The 17,160-nt window shown below is 42.8% G+C and overlaps 2 protein-coding genes across 10 annotated transcripts in view; one reads left to right on the forward strand and one right to left on the reverse strand.

The window, feature by feature from the left end:
* AP2A2 (adaptor related protein complex 2 subunit alpha 2) overlaps positions 1 to 5,761 on the reverse strand; it is a 48,655-nt gene extending 42,894 nt beyond the window's left edge. For all 7 annotated transcript variants that reach the window (XM_063331676.1, XM_063331674.1, XM_063331675.1 and 4 more), the window contains exon 1: positions 5,568 to 5,761. In XM_063331676.1, coding sequence (XP_063187746.1) covers positions 5,568 to 5,634 — 67 coding nt within the window. In that variant the 5' untranslated portion in view covers positions 5,635 to 5,761. The remainder of the gene's footprint in view (positions 1 to 5,567) is intronic.
* Positions 5,762 to 11,257: 5,496 nt separating this feature from the next.
* CHID1 (chitinase domain containing 1) overlaps positions 11,258 to 17,160 on the forward strand; it is a 117,665-nt gene continuing 111,762 nt past the window's right edge. Inside the window, exons 1-3 of one of the 3 annotated variants that reach the window (XM_063334113.1) lie at positions 11,258 to 11,622; positions 14,881 to 15,023; positions 16,447 to 16,596. In XM_063334113.1, coding sequence (XP_063190183.1) covers positions 14,898 to 15,023; positions 16,447 to 16,596 — 276 coding nt within the window. In that variant the 5' untranslated portion in view covers positions 11,258 to 11,622; positions 14,881 to 14,897. Of the gene's footprint in view, positions 11,623 to 11,774; positions 11,936 to 14,870; positions 15,024 to 16,446; positions 16,597 to 17,160 lie in introns of those variants that run through there. The other 2 variants (XM_063334112.1, XM_063334111.1) reach the window with 2 other exon arrangements.

Consider the following 17,160-nt stretch of genomic DNA (forward strand, 5'->3'; position numbering starts at 1 on the left):
TATAAAGCACCATCCTGCATAAGCCAAATCGCTTCAGCAGCTCTGCAGTACAAGCACACAAAAAAAGATTTAACATATTACTGAAGTATTTCTTGCAGGAGTCCATATGCTTATAACACATGCAGATCTTGTCAGGTTTTAGTTCACAAGGCACTTCATCCAAGCAAGGACAAGGACTCTTCCTGCCCTGAACTCCTAAGCCTGGATGGCACTTTACCAAACCACAGGATTCAGAGCTTTCCAGCTCTACTACCACTGCAATCTATTTTACAGTATAGCCACACCTTGCCGTTTTCTCAGTGGGCCACATTAACTAAGTGCTAATTAACAGGCCTATCTTAACCAAGTACTTCAGTTAGCTTTCAATCTTCAGTTTTCTTTTCTCTTCTCTGGTGTCTATGAAAGATAAGCTAAAAAGCTATTTGCTGTACTATTTCCTATGTATTATAAAACAAGACAACTGAGCAAGTATCTAAAAAAGCCCATACATCTACTGGCAAGTTGTTAGGCATCTGAAAGTGTTATTTTCTTAACTGTTTTTCTCAGATGTCTACACTAGAGCCTCTGTATGCAAAACACAGAGCCTACAACAAAAAGCTGCCCTGAAACAAAAAATTTTGAGAGCTATCAGGGACTGCAGGATAATTAATTTTCTTATACTATTGGATTTTGAAAATTTACTTGATATTTATATGAATATAGAACATTTCCCCCAGCCTGTATTGATACCGGGGATTGCACCAACCCAGGTGCAGGACCTTGCATTTGACCTTGTTCAACCTCATGAGGTTCACATAGGCCCACTTCTTGAGCTTGTCCTGGTCCCTCTGGATGGCATCCCGTCCCTCAGGCGTGTCCACTGCACCACTCAGCTTAGTGTCGTCTGCAAGCTTGCTGAGGGTGCACTGGAACCCACTCTCTATTGCCACTGATGAAGATACTGAACAGTACTGGTCCCAATACAGACCCCTGAGGCACACCACTTGCCACCAATCTCCATCTGGACATTGAGCTGTTGACTCTCTGGATGAGACCATCATCAACCAAATAGTCTGTCCATCAAATCCATCCCTCTCCAATTTACAGAGAAGGATGTTGTGGGGGACTATGTCAAACGCCTTACAGAAGTCCAGATAGATAACATCTGTAGCTCTTCCCTTGTCACTGATGTAGTCACTTCATCACAGAAAGCTACTATGTTGGTCAAACAGGACGTGCCCTTGGTAAAACAACGCTGGCTGTCTTGATTACCCCCCTGTCCTCCACATGCCTTAGCATAGCTTCTAGGAGGATGCATCCCATGGTCTTCCCAGGCACAGAAGTGACGCTGACAGGTCAGTAGTTCCCACAGTCCTCCTTTCTACCCTTTTTAAAAAAAAAAAAAAATGGGAGCAATGTTTCCCATTTCCCAATCTCCAGGCACTTCACAGGACTGACATGACTTTTCAAATATCACGGAGAGTGGCTTGGCAACTACATCAGTCAATTCCCTCAGGACTCTGGGATGCACCTCGTCAGGTCCCATAGACTTCTGTATGTTCAGGTTCCTCAGGCAGTCACAAACCTGACCTTCTCTTACAGTTGGAGGGACTTTGCTCACCCAGTCCCTGCCTTCCAATCCATCCACTTGAGAGATGCGAGGAGAGAGGTTGCAAGTGAAGTCAGAGGCAAAAAAGTTGTTGACTACCTCAGCCTTCTCCTCATCTGTTGTTACCAGCTTGCCAGTCTTGCTCATCAGGGGGGTTAATGCTTTTCTTTGACCTTCCTTTTCTGGCTGACATCCCTGTAGAAGTCCCTCTTATTAGTCTTTGAGTCCCCTGCCAAGTTCAGCTCCAGCTGTGACTTGGCCTCCCTGACCCCATCCCTACACAGCCGGGCAGTGTCCCTACACTCTTCCCGGGATAACTGTCCCTACCCCAACTGCCTGCGCATTTCCTCATTGTCCTTTAGCTTGACCAGCAGGTCTTGACTCACCCATGTTGGTCTCCTGCCTTCATTTCCTGATTTCTTACTCCTGGGGATGGAGAGCTCTTGCGCTTTATGGAAAGCGCCTTTAAAGATCTGCCAGCTCTGTTTTGCTCCCTTGCCCCTGAGGGCAGTTTCCCAAGGGTCCTATTGACTAACTTCTTGGACAGCTAGAATTTTGCTTTCCTAAAATTTATGTTCCTGACTTTACTCTTTGCCTCACCCATATTCCTCAGGACCGCAAACTCCATCAGTGCATGATCACTGCAGCCCAGGCTGACTCCAGTCTTGATGTCACCAATTACCTCACTTGCGTTGGCAAGCAACAGTTCTAGTATTACATCCTCTTTGGTAGGGCTGTCTATTACCTGGCTTAAGAGGTAATGTAGAAAGTAGCTGGTCATGTATAGAGGTCATGTAGAAAGTAATTCTTATATTTAAAGTCATATGTGGCATAGAAGCATTTAAACCACAGATGAAGAAGTTTAATAGACAATGCAAGTGCCAAAAATATGCCTAACCAACACAGAAGTGACAAATAGCCTTTTAACTACTAAAGACAGACTGACAGCATCAGCTGTCTGTTCACCTCCAACCCACTGCAGTTGTAAGCTCTGAAAATTGCTATCAAATAAGACTTTCTTGAAGTCCGTAGCAGACTGGTAAAACCAGACAGGAAAGACAGGCATCACTCACAAATCAGTAATACAATAAATTTGTAAGAGGATGATGCATTATTTAGTGCGGCAGATAAGTACAAATGCCCAAGAAATAAGACTCGATGTAAGAAGATTAAGCACTTCCAAAGGCAAACAGGCTAAATTTAGGTTTTAGGTTAGTTTAGGTTATTTCATCACCTTGAATCACATATTGAAATCACATGCATCCACATCAGCACAGTTAGCACACAACCACTGCATTTTCATTTTTCAGCAACATTTATAATGCAGATCTGGTATCTGCAAAAAATCTTTCAGAAAAAACACCCACCATGTTTCAACACTACCCATAATCTGGAATGGCTGCAGGCAACCTAAACGCATCAGGCCCTTATGGTAGTATTACAGAGAGATGAGTCCAACAAAGCCAAAATTAAGACTGAAATTCAGAATGCCAGTAGGCATTTTGCACATCAGTGCAACTGTCACATATGTAGTCCAACTTTAAGGCTAGAAACAGAGGTTAAGAGCTGCACTTGGTGTCTAGCCTTCCTCCCATCTCAGAACAGGAACTTTTCTTAGATTTACATGTCAAAAGATTCTGTTCACCTAAACAGCTGTTTTGCTTTGTTCTTGACAAATACCTGGCTCCCTGCTCTGAAGGGGGAAAGATGGAACTTAAGCCACAACCTATGCCTGCAAAGCACCAAGTCTCTAGAGAGTGCTCTCAAATACTTTTAGGAATCTTAAGTCAGCGTACACCAGCTCATGGTTAGCTGGCAACACTCGGAGTTCCCTTAAAGGAAAACAGATTCAAATGCCATTTGACAGCTATTTGGAAACTGCATAGATCACCTAATAGTGGGAACTATCAGCTCTTTCAAAGCTAACTGTAAGATACAGTTACTTTCTTCATTATGAAGATGAAAAAGATACAAAAATACTTACAGCTCCCAAATAGCTGTCTGGACAGGACAAAACATTTGAGAAATATTGGTATTTATTTAAACAGTGAAAGTGTTAACATTTTACTTGTGTCACAAGTGAGTTACGTCTTTGTCACTTTTGCAGACACTGAGACCATGAGAGGTTTGTTGTCCAATCTGGACAGAGGGGTGGTTGTTCCACCAGAGTTCCCACACTACCTGTGCACTGGCAAGCTTGTGGGAAAATCAGTAGTTAATTTCTTCTATCCTACTGCCTTAAATATTGTTATTCCACATCTCTAAACATAGGTTAGGAACCTAAAAGCTTGAATGTTTCTCTTGTATTCCCTTCTACTGAATTCCACTGAAAACAAGAGCAGACAAACATATTAACCAAATGCAAGACATAAGAGACACTGAAAAATAAAATAATGCTACCTCTAGTTAAATGAATGAAAACAATAATTAAAAAGTAGCAGATAGTCACAACAGCAAGTCTTAAATGTTACAACACCAGCTGAAACTATGGTACACATGCAGCTTGCATAGAATACCAGGGCACTGGAAAACTCTCAGTAAACAGTTAGGACAACCAGACAAAGCACACGAGGATTCACATAACCTTGAACTGATACACAACACATTTTATAAGCCGCCTTCTGCACATACGAGACTGAAGTCTGAAGAAACCTAAGGGCCTGCAACTCTGTTCTGAAAAAAAATATCTGAGACAGCTTTTGCTGTAACAAAGATTAACAACCTTGAATTTTACATACAAGGCCTCTGTTTACATGGCTAGAAGTCCAAATCACCTGAATTTAGTTTAACAAAAATCTGCATTTAAATAGTCTCATTTTATTGGTATAGTTTTCTCCCCAGCCTTTTGTATTAGAAGTCATCAATATGAAACGTTTTCCAAGCCAGTGTGGTTATCCCAATACAAGCTTAGTTACATCATCATAATTTGCATTAAAAAACTCTCCAAATCAACTTTCATCTGTTAGAGGAAACCTTACCACCACTACCTTTAAGGTAGCCTCAAGTAATCTAGAGACACGCAGGTGGACAAAATAGAGCTGTTTCATCACAGCAACCACAGTGACCTTAGCCCTTCCCCAGGCAATTCCTGCCACATCATACACTCAGATCTTTGACTCAGATTAATATTAAACTACTATCACATGCAATTCTCAGTCAAAAAGTAAAGCTGAGCACTGAGGTGTGCCCCCAGACATACACCTTTCCCACACACACACCAAGGAGCAGCAGATCTGTACTCCTCCTTTCTGCCCTGCATGCCCACTGCCATTCTCCCCCCTCTTTTCTCAGGGGGACACTTACTAGCATCCCTCTACGTCCCAATTTTAATTACACAGATCCTAAGAGCTAATTTCTGTCAAAAAATAATTTTAAAGCCAATTGTAACCCAGCCTAGGCATATCCACAGAAGGGCCTGCTTGCAGGCGGCCTTACAGAGGCCTGCTTTCCATCCGTGACGTTTTGAATTGAAAGCCGTTCACGGATTGGGAAGGAGACCAGAGATGCCTCTCTCTGCACTGCCACAAACCCACCCACACCCCGAAAACACGCCGGCTCCGCTCCAGCGCCTTATAAACAAGGACAACAGCGGGCACCGACGCCTCGGCACCGCCTTCCACCGGGCCAGCGACTACGACACCCAGCGCTCCTCCGCAACAGCTGGGGTGGGGGTGAGTAAGGAAATACCTCAACCAACCCACCCAAAAAGCACAAACCAACCCCAAGCTACAGCCGAAAGCCTTAGGCCGCCGCCTCCCCCCCCCACTCCCCGCACCGCCTCCCCCGCCGCCCCCCGGAGCGCGTCGCCATTTCGTGAGGCAGTAGCGCTCCGACCAGCTCGCTGCGGGGGTTAGGGGGAAGAGGAGAGCATCGGGGACGGGACTGAAGGAAAGAAGCCCCCGGCCCCACAAGGCAACGGCCCATGGCAACGGCCAGCCCGGCCCGGCCCAGGCCCCACCGCGCCCCAGCCGCCACTCACAGTTCCGGATATCGGAGATGAAGACCGCCAGGCCCCGCATGCCATCGCCCTTCGACACCGCAGGCATCGTGGCGCGCGATCACGGCCACCCAGCAACACACCAAACCGCCGCAACTACCGCCACCGCCGCCGCCCGCTCTCCCCGCGGGGCTCTTCAGGCCGCTGCCGCCGCCGCCTCTGCAGCGCGCAGGCGCCGGTACGGCTCTCGCGCCCCCGCGGGCGGCGGGCGCGCGAGGCTCTGGCGCCACCTGCCGCGCGGAGGCGGGGGTGCTGCGGGCGGCGCTGGGCCTCCACGCCGCCGCGGCGGGCAGGGCCGCCGGCCTCGCCCCCGGCATCCCTCGTAGGAGTCCGGGCGGTCGGTCCTGCGGCCCAGGAGGGGTGGCTGCTTAGACGCTGGGCCGCAGAGATCGGGGGACGCCATCACCAGTCACCGCCATCAGGCCTAGGCCGATGTGAGGGGTGGCAGGCAGGCGGCCCTTCCCCGTGAGGGGTCAGCAGAGCAGCTTTAGCCCATGGATCTGCAGTTGAATCCACTGCAAGCTCCCTGCTCAGGAGCAGCCTAATCCCTTTCTCACCCGTGCCCCTAATGATCGAGAAATCTTATGATTTTTGAAGGTGAAACATCGGTCTTTGCAGGTGCCTCAGAGGATGTACCTTCTGAGGGAGAAAGAGAGGGATGGCAGGAGATAAGAGAACTTCACTTCATCGGTAAACTTCGAGCAGTCTGTTAATCTAAGATCTTATTTCTAAAATACAGAGAGCAGGGTACAGAGTCTGTGGTACAGTACATAAGATCATGCTTGCCACAGGGTGGACTGATGGATGCTGGGCCTCAGTCCTCCTGCTCAAAAGGGGCCCCAAAACAGTGCATGGGGTCTACTTTGCATACCCTGTGTAGTCACCCTGAACATTTGCAAGCCCAAGAGCTACTATACACAGAGCCATCCTTTGTCACATACCCCTTGTGAACCTGCCCTCAGCTGTGCAAGTGACGCAGTCGTTCTGCATTGCATGTGGCGATTCACACACCTCTGACTCCCTGGGCATGCAGGTGTTCAAACCCAGGGCCGCATCTTTCTCATGAAGGCTATGAACATGCAGGGCGACACAGTCCCACGCCACATCTACTCCTGAGTTTGAAAACATTTCAAGGTTAAACTGTCTGAAACATGCCAAAGAGCATTTAATCTCATCAGCTGAAAATAGACTGAAAGGGTGTCAAAACTGGCCTAGTCTGCCTAAGCAAAAGTATGCCAAGAGTTTCAGTCATAATGCAAGTGATTAGTATTCTTAATGGAATATAATGACCTGCAGAATCATGGGGTTCAGGGCTACTCGAGATCATTAAGTTATAGTCATTTCATCTGTTTTCCTGTAGGCTTCAAGCTGTTTCATTTCACCTGTTCTTTTTTTTTTTTTTTCTTTTTTTCCCCTGAATTGAGCCCAGTATCTAGCTTTTACTTACAGCCTGTCTTCCAGAAAGGCACTCTATCATGATCTGACACCATCAAATTCACTATTTCCTGGGGTAGTTTGTTCCCACAGTTAATCTTCCTCGTTTAGAGCTTGCATCTTATTTAAATTTATCAAGCTCCAGTGCCTTTAATGATACATTTTTCTCTTGTAGATAAAGAACTACATAATACTTGATACGATCTGATAGTGGCTGTACATCTCAAGTCACCTCTCAAGTGTCTGTTCTGCATATTTTCAGGATATATTGTTAATGTGAGTGCTTTTTAGTTGTGTAAGTATCTATTGGAAAGACGACAGTATGTGGTAGTTACGCATATATCTGTTTCTCCTTGGATCCATTTTGTAGACCAAGTGCAACTACAGGCAGCCATGCACAACTTATCTTATATTCAGCTCAGATTCTCTGCATCCATAGGCTTACATGAAGAAACTCTCCTTTTTCATAGCTTTATAAGCAGATTTTGACACTTAACAATAATTTCCATTTACTTTTGAAACTGAAAACTTAAGATGATTATATCCTACGTAGGAGTTTGTTTCAGAAAAAAACCATCTTTTTTTGAGATAGACAAAATATTGAACTAATTTCTACTCTTAAGAACACAGTGACGCCTAAAGGCTAAGTATATCAGTCCTGTCTGGCTGTACCAGACAGTTGTTGTGGCAGTACCAAGCTAAGCCTGGGCTGCAAATTCTGCTTGAGAAGTGGGGTAAATATTCAAGTAGTTAACCCAGGTGGAGCTCTCTAGTTTTGTAACTATACTGCTAAATATTCCATTTGAAATGTCTCAGTAGGCAGTACACATACCCTGGTTATTTTATATCAACCTCTTTTGACTGACTATTCATCCTTGCTCTGCTTCTTTTTGCCATAACGAAGGCTTATGCAATTGTGGCAAATGTTTAAGTATACGTCTGCCAATACTGTCTCATAATTTAGAACTTATTAGCCCATTTCAGACAGCTTTGGTAGGGAGAAGATACAAATTTTATGTGAATAAATAGCTAGAGGAAAGAGAGCCTGTAATGGTCTCTAGATGTGTCCTGACTGAAAGAAACATTGTAATGTGAGCTCAGCTGTTTTTAATACGCACAGTGCTGTAGGCACTAGGCACACCCTTTTACAAATGCACTGAGTTAATAAATCTGGAAAACGTTTTGGTTTGAGCTTAACATCTCTAAAACACCAGTCTGTGAAAAACCAGACTTCATTAGTTCCATCCATCCCAAGATGTCATTCATGATTTTAAAAGAGATTTCTAATTACTGCAAAATCAGCATTAAAGAGGAAGTAGTCTCAAGAAATGCTTTCCTATTACTCAAAATGTTTTGCAGCACATTTGTTTGCCAACAAATCCACAATGTCTATCCCTTCTTTCCCATGTCATACATTAGTTGCTTTAGTCATTTCAGAATTTCATTGCAGTGGTACAAAGACTTAAATAATTACACTGACCTTCGCAAAACTATTACCATTAAACTGAAAGGATTCAGCTGGTGAGTATCCATTTGTGGGAAGTACAAAAAGGGAATTGTTCCTTTCCCTTTGTTATTTCTGTCAGATTTGTTCCTCACCCCATCAGTCACTGCTTTCTTCTGTCCTCATGATCATTCTAACCATTACTGGAAGCAAAAACAGCTAAGGAGAAAACAGAATCGGTGGCTCCTCCGCACGTACACTCAATCATGTTTCTTGACATCTACTTGACATCTAACGTTATTATTATCCATTAACAGAGAGCACAGATTTATCAGCTATGCCTTCTGCCATGCCAAAGTATCAGACACACTGCTTTCAAGACTAAGAAACACAAAGTTAGGATAATATCACTATCATGAGACCCTAAACTTCCAGAAATTTGGGATGAATTTGTCTAGATCGTTTCTTTCCAGTGAGCTCCTCAATGACTAGAAAGGGTTTACACTCAAAACACCAGGTTTATATTAAAATGTAGAATTTAATACTTAAGCTTTAAAATAAACTCTGAGAGAGTAGATGAGGTAAAATAAGGGCGAATAAAGGTTTCACAAACAAGATCTCCTTTGCCACTTGCATGCTGGCAGAGTAATGTCAGCCAGCTGGGTGGCTTTGTGAGTTGCAACAAATTGTGTAATTCCTAGTTCATAGGAAGTTTTTTTCATTTAATCTCTGAGGTCCTTCTGCTCTTTCTCTTAGCTTTCTTTCTCCTTAACCACAGGCTTCCACTCACTTCTTACTGCCATTTTCTGAGTATGCACAGTTACTCACCAGGAAAGCAGCATGCTTCTACTCTCCTCCAGGTGTCCTATCTCGCTCAGGTACTGCTTTTTTAAAGGAATAATAGTGTACAGACTGAAAACACAGAAGTAAAACTGATATGGTCTATCACAGGCAACCATAGCCCATTTTTAAACTTATTTATGCCTCTCTGAGCTGGCCACAAATGCACAGAATTAAAGCAAAAGATTATTGTCTGTAATAATAACCAAACTAACTGCTGGAGTATGAGGGAAAAATAAACAGAAAACTGATCAGTATTTTATGTAAAATACTCATTTTTGAAGCTCGGGGCCTTTTCATTTCTAGGAAAAAAAAATATGAAGCATAAGGTATAATTCCAGGAAAAGCAAAGTGAAATTTAATGAGTTACAAAGTTACAATTCGTTACATAGGGGGAACTTAGGCGCTGAGATGCCCAGCATTGTTGCACCCAGCCTTCGTGTACGTGGCTCTAGGAAAGGAATTCATAGTGCCAAGTTCAGTTACTGAATTTGGTAAGTAGCGCATGGGATAGACAGTGGGGAGTTAAATAAGATACATTCATGATTCCCAGACAAATACAGGTTCTTGTCTCTTTGGAGAACATTGAAAATATAAAAGCATAAAGATTCCCTTATCTTTTAGTCTTGCTTAGTGGAATGTCAGCCCCTGGTGGGGACTGCCCAATACCTTGTGTTAAAAATTTGGGTGCAGCCTTATGTATAAGAGATAAGATCTGTGATTCACTTACAGGTAGCTACAGATATCAATGGCAGTGTGCACCCTGTCAACTACTTGCAGCAAACCTTTGGATCAATTCCGCTAAGGCTAGAAGAAAAAGAATCAATAGGAAAATATGATGGGAAGGCAACACAGGAAATGACAGATTTCATTACAGAGAGACTGGAAACAAAACTGATTTTTCATGTCTTCATGCCTTATCTCTGTCATTCCTGCTATTTAGCGTAACCTGGAAGCATTTAAAATTTGAGAGATGAGCAGCATGTTCTGAAACAACAGCAAATCTGGTACTACATAAATTGTAAATTACTTTAGGTACTGTTGTTATGCATCTTTTCAATCATGAAAATGCACTGTGTTTCAAACACACCTATCAAGCAGTCCTACAAGATTAAAAAAATCACCGCTCCTTGAGTGAAAGCTGAAGGATTCAGAGGTATTTTGGGGACACTAAAAATGTGGGATGAGAGATTCCCTTTTCCTGCTCTTTAGTCTGTAAGTGTGTGGGTCCAAATGTGGTAGTCAGTACCATTTTCCTTCCTGAATTCCTTGCTAGAATTTAAATCTGGATGATTTAGTGCACAGAGAAAGTGTACACGTAGCTAGCTAGCACTTGCCAGAGAGACCATACATCCAGTTCACTGTCAAGACTTTGGTTCAGAGGAAAAACATTTCTATTTTTCTTTTCAGTGCTAAAGAATGTTCATGAAGATCTTCATTACACAAGAGGGAATGAAAGAGGAAGACAGATCAGGAGAAAATAAGGTAGTCATCCAGTTTAGCTTCTGGGGTGTCGCACCAAGTTGTAACCAACAGAGAAAGCAGGTCACAGAAAGGCTTCTGTTGGGAAGCCCATTGCCAGGATATGCTACCTCACAACGTAACACGTGCGTTTTTATCGAGTCTTTTGCTATGGTATTTAATCCCTGCAACCAGCCCATGAAATAACAGGGTTACATCAAAACTTCTGCTTCAGCAAAAATAGTAGTAGCACAGCCATGCTGTACGTAAAAACACAATCTGTAAAAGGCCAAAACAGAAAATAATAAAACCCTCCATTTAAAACATAAACTTTTATTTTAAAACCTGTTAGCGGCCATCCGAGATAGGACTCCTCCTTTCTGCACACCTGGGGTTAGCAATACAGCTTGCTGACTCTCTGCAGTTTTGTCTGTAACTGTTATTTTGCCTCCAGGCCCAGTGCGTGTGTTTTAGCCCTGTCTCCCCACGTACCTACACTGTTCGCTACAGCTTGGGATCAACCAGGAGGCTCTCCAAGGGAACTGACGGTTAGACCGTGACTACCATTTGCTTTCTTCAAGTATTGATAAGCCCCGACACAACCCCGCGCTCAGGGACAGCCCAGCCTGCGTCTCTTCACCTGGGGCTCGGCGGGGCCAGGTAGCGCCTCCCGCACCGGCAAACCGGCACCCAGAGCGGGCCACGTCCTGCAGCCGGGGACCGCCACCCACCGCCTCGCCGCCATCTTGCGCAACCAGCTTGCAACCGGCACACGGCGTCCGCGTCCCCGCCTCAGCACTGCCCCGTCAGCCGGCGGGGCGGTGCCGCCCGCCTCTACTTCCGAAGCGGCGGCGGGCGGTAGGTGGTGGCAGCGGGCTGGCGCTGTGGGGTGGCGGGGGCTGAGGGTTGTCGGGAGGGAGGGAAGAGGGCGGGCGGTAAGGCTGTGCTGCGGCGGTGCGGTGGCGTGGTGGCTCTCGGCCTGCGCCGGGGTCGGCGGGGTGGTGACACGGCAGTTGAGGGTGGCCTGGGTGGCCCCACAGGGTAGTAGCTCGGGGCAGGCCGCGGCGGGGGCTTGCTGTGAGGGGAGCCTGCGGGCTCGGCAGGCCTGCAGGCGGGCTCTGAGGTCTGCGGGGAAAGCTTTGGCAGCTAGAGAGTCAGGCAAACATGGGAGGTAATTCTTACTGTCAAAGTAGAGCACCTTACAAGAGGAAAGGGAGTAATGTTTATGCAAGTTAAACCCGCGTTTATTTTCCGTCTTTTCACTCCTGAATCTAGCTTTTGTTGATTTAACAGTATGCTTCCTGAGCTTCCTTTACTAAGTGATGCAGACTCCTTCTGCAGCAGTAGTTAAGAGTCTAGTTTCTTCTTTAGAAATAAACATTAACTCGTGATTTCCAAATAGTTACTGTGTCAGCCTCTTAAGATTATTTAGTTTCTTTGGTTGCTTCTTTTGGACAGCCTAAATCTATGCCAGCTTTTCTCTCTTTTAAAAATAAAGACGCATTTAAAACAGATGGCTAAAACTATGTTAACCTCATATGGAAACTCAGGTTAAATAGCATTTGTGACCTGGCTTAGTGAGAAACCTGAGTTTCAGAGCAGTTTGTCAAAAGATGTTTTAAACCTTAAATTGTCCACAATATCAGTTGAACAAGGGTACAAACAGAGTCAGTCTTCTGTTTCCTTGTGTTCTGCAGTGATACAGGACATAAGAGTGCCAAGCTCATACAGTTCTACTCAGTTTAATTAGTTTGAGGAGAATTAAAAAATTATGAAGGAATGCAGAAGAAAAATGGGGATCTGGTTTTGTAAGGCTTGCAAAATTCATGCTTATAGTTTCCATAAAGAGCATTTAAAGTTTGACTAATTCATCTTCATGTAGTAGAGCAATGCTGTCTACTTAATTTTCACTAAACCAATATTGTTAAAGAGCAAATTATTAAAATAAGGTTTCAATCAAGAGTCAATACTGGACTGTTACTGGCAGAAACCATTTTGCCACAGGCAAATAGATCTAGGAGTGGATGTGACTTAATAATTGCAGATGTATATGATCATGTCAAGGAAATGAGCGCATTTTGATGTCTAATTGGAGTTCAGTGATGTGTTTTTAAAATTCTGTGCTTCAGCTATTAAATGTAAACTTCTCTTCAGGGTAGTGGATGCTGTTGCTAATTGTTTCTGAAAGTGAAATAAAACACCTCCAAATCAATATATACCAGCTTCTGGAAGAATTGATATCCTGTCCAAATAGTTAAGACTTGTATTGACTATTCAGGTTCTCAATTGCTCCTCTCTGCAGTAGTTCATAGATCCTGCCAAGCTAGACAGAACAAAGTAGATGCTATCAAGAGCAACCTGCTTTGTCTAATTTTTTAGGATGTGGAAAACAAGGGGGTTACCAGTGACCTTGAAGTCAAAGTAGAAGCGTAACTCCTTAACTATTAATAACAGCGAATTTCAAATGGTATGCAATTTAGCTTTTATCCCACCCTCTGGGTCTAGTAAGTATTAGGTGGCTTTCTGCTTTTCTTTTGCAGTCTTTATAAGACTTGACTGAAGCCTTCAAATCATTTTGTACGTGAGGTTTTTGATGCCATGTGTTCTTTGGTGCTAGTAGCATTGTTTTTTTTCAAGCACTTCTGCTGCCATCGTCCTTCTGCTTTGTTCCCCAGTCATGTACTCCTCTCTATTTTCCTGCAGAATTCGTAACTCCTGCAATAAATATCTCTGCTTTTTAAAACCTCACAGCCAGCCACATCCAAATATTATTAAGTTTATTGGGTTGTTGATCTCATCTCTGCATTGCCACTGTTGGCCTCAAATAGCTGCTGTTTCATTGAGTATACTTGCATTTAACCTTTAAGGTTCTTACTGCCACAGTACTCCCTTAGAGTGCTCAGACTGCTCTTATGGGATCCCTCACCTGATGTTTTCTACAGAAGGAAAATACTTTGAGCAGCACTTGTTACTAGTGCCAACTGAACAACAAGTCTTGTAAATATGACTTGAAGAAATGAGCTTGTAATTCCTTAAAATGAGTCACATAAATGTTAATTCTTCAGAGTAATATAGGAAGCACAAGACTTTTTTAAGTTTGACAAAACTTCAGAAAATTATGGGAAAGGTAGCCTTTTTTTTTTCCTCCATTAGGATATCATGATTATAAGAAGCAGCCTAATACTTATGTAGAGCCACTAGTTTATTATATATGAAAGCAAGTCACCCAGTTTGATAATTAGGACTTCCAGAATTAGTAACAGGTTGCTTTTTTTCATTCTAGTATTTTATCTACTCTCACCCTGGTTCCCCTAAGGCTAAATATTTTTTCTCTGTTTTCTTGTTATCCACTTCTGGCAAGTAGGCTGGAAAACCAATGCGACTCATGAATGGGTAGAAGGTGAAAAACAATCTCTGTCTGTATTTGAAATTTTTTTGGTAAAGACTTTCCTCTGACAGAACTAAGGTCTGATAGATAAATAGCTCTGAACAGAACTGTTCTCTGTGAATTCTCAATTCTTCCCATCTGGAGCTGGGACAACCTGTCGAAGTAATTTTTCTAGACCAAAAGGACCGCTATTTTTTTTTCCCAATTTTGTGTGTATGACTGACTTGGCAAGGAATTGAAAGCAAAGTTCTCACCTTTTAGAATAAAGGCACGTAGCTATAAGCATATGGCTATAATTCTTCTGTCTCAATTAATTTGTAACTTGCTGAGTGGGTTAGGCAGGAGCAGAAATAAATGGTATCTCTATTTGCTATAGAAAAGGTAAGGTGGTACTACAATTGTTCTGCACAGCAGAAATTTATCTCAATTTCAGCTGTAAACTGTTATACTACTTTAGGGATTCTTTAAAAGGGAAGCTGCAAGTATCCAGCCCATTTTCTCTGTGATGCACATACTAAAACAGGGGACAAAACCCCATTTTCGACCCTAGGAGTCTCTTAAAATACTCTATTTTGCTGCCAGAGGAAAACCACTGTTAAAACAGTACTGCCTTAATAAGTCTGAATCTAGAAGGTAGAAGATAAGACAATTGCCTGACTTAATCAAGAAAACTGAATTAAGCTGTAATATTCGTCTGTTTACAGAGATTTGAATCCTTATGTTTTCAGGGCAGGAGAATCTTGACATGGGGAAAACCACCATGAGGCTTCTCTGTACTTCACTTTCTTTTACCATGATTTGCTGGCTAGCTGAAGGTACCCTGTCAAAAACAGATGCAAAGAAAGGTGCTACAAAAAACCTGGAAGAAAAGGTAAGAGAAATAATTGAAACGCTCATCTTATCTAACATGTCCAGTAAACTAATTGAACTTTGGTACAGGGACTCTCATTCTGTCAAAACAGTGTCAAAAGCAGCCGTGTATTTCCGCTGAAGCTTATGCTCACAAATAAGACCACCTGAAACTGTCCTTTCCTTTAGCTTCCATGAGTGTCACAAATGGTTCAGTCCTTGAACAAATGTGAAGTAGACTTCTGGAGCTTTATCTCCCAGGCAAGCTGTAGAAGCAGGAAGTTTTTGTTCTCTTTTGCATAGGTAAAGGAGACATACTTCCATCCGGTTGGAAAGGGGGGATGGGGAGCAGTAGTTTGAGCCAAGAGTGCTAGGTCATTTACTGGTGGAAGGGAAGGTGTTCTTAGCCTTGCCAATGGGAAGGCTGGATCCTCATAGAAGAGTCTAAAGAGCCTTCTAACCAGCAGTTTCTTTGCAGGCAGAAGTGGTTCAGAGCCCTCTAGCAATCTGAGCAAGTGGAGCCAACATGCTGAAGTCTCTCTTAACCCGCTGAGCATGTTCTTGTTTCCTGCCTGTTTTCTTTCAAAACTACAAGAGGGCACAGCAGTGCAAGAGAAAGGGTGTGTATGGAGAGGAAGTGTATTTACCAGCGCATATATGAAGTATATATACTTGGTATTACTAAGCACATTAGGTAAAAAAGTAGGCATGTTCAAAATCCTCTCCTTACATTGTAAGTGTAGTTAATCCTTCATTATGCAGATACATCTCTCCTTGTTTGAATTGCTCAACATCTACCAGGAAGAAGATCTAGTCTGCAGGTAGTGAGGACAATACAAAGTGTTAAATCAGGCCCTTATCCTTAAAGTCCTTACACTGAATCAATAGATGGTTTCTGCATACTCACCATGCACACTTTATTAGGCCTTCTTACTCTATTTCTGTCTGCTAAAACTATTTGTGCTGTTTTAGTCGAAGCAGATCTTCTTGAAGATCCGCTTGAAGAAAGGTGTTCAGAACCTTGGCCTTCAGGAACCACAATGCAGCATACTCAGTCTAAAATATATCCAGTTTAAAAGTCATATTCCAATTATTGGTTAAGAGCTCCTAACCCCTTTTTTATCATTTCTGGGGTAACATGCCAGAAAGCATTGACTAGAGAGCAGAGCACCATGAGCTGTAGTGAATGGTGTTCTTTAAGATTATCACTTGATTTTTTTTTTTTGTTTATATGCTTTTTGCATTGCAAAGTAAGTTTAGTGATGATGACAAATCATTTCTGAGTACTTTCCTGTTTCAGTTTTAAATCAAACTGCTCTGCATCATTTAAAAGGAGTGCTCAGAGTTTAGTGATGTGATTTTTTTTTTTTTTCTTTTTGAAGTCTGTTGCTAGTGAAAGTGGCTGCTTCATAAAGCTCGTTCTAAAAACTGTCTTCTCCCCTCAGATGCTGCATTCTGATAAAAATGTGCAAGACCGGGGACTTGTAGTTGTGGATCCAAAGGCAAAGGATATTATACTGGAACACAGAAGTTATTGTTCCAAGAAGATGAAGGAAAGACATTTCTCAGGAGATGTTCTGGGATATATTACTCCTGTAAGTTAACAAAATGAATCTTTTAATGAAAATTAAGAATAAATTAATATAAAATTATTAATAAAGTTAATAAAATCTGCAATCTTGCATCCCTGCTTTAAAAGCATTTTTATAATAATGGGAGCTTCTGGTCAAATACAGTCAAATATTCAAAGGATTGTTTGATAGCTGGCTTGGGATTCAGGTGGTCTCAAAACCTTGTTCTCCCGTCCATCTCTTGGAGGACATCTAGCTTGTTGGTAAAACAGAGATGATAATATTCTCTTGTCCTTGATGAGCCATGTGAAGTTGCAGTAAAGTCAGACCAAGAAGGCTACTAAGTGTCCTCATACCACGCAGCTACCACCTTGGACTTTCTAAATAAACAGTAAAAAATTTATGCTGCTGTCAAACTGATCTCTTTTGCTATCCAGTCTTACTATTATTCAAAGCATCCTTTCTTGAATAATAAATGTTTCTTCCTTTTGTTTAGAGGATGCGTTTCACTCGTTTCAGTCTTACACTGCTCAAAAGAGAAATAGGTGCCCTATAAATTTTCACCTTTTTCAAATTCTCTTGAACGTA

Source organism: Chroicocephalus ridibundus, chromosome 4 (assembly GCF_963924245.1).
Source record: "Chroicocephalus ridibundus chromosome 4, bChrRid1.1, whole genome shotgun sequence".
Classification (NCBI taxonomy): domain Eukaryota; kingdom Metazoa; phylum Chordata; class Aves; order Charadriiformes; family Laridae; genus Chroicocephalus; species Chroicocephalus ridibundus.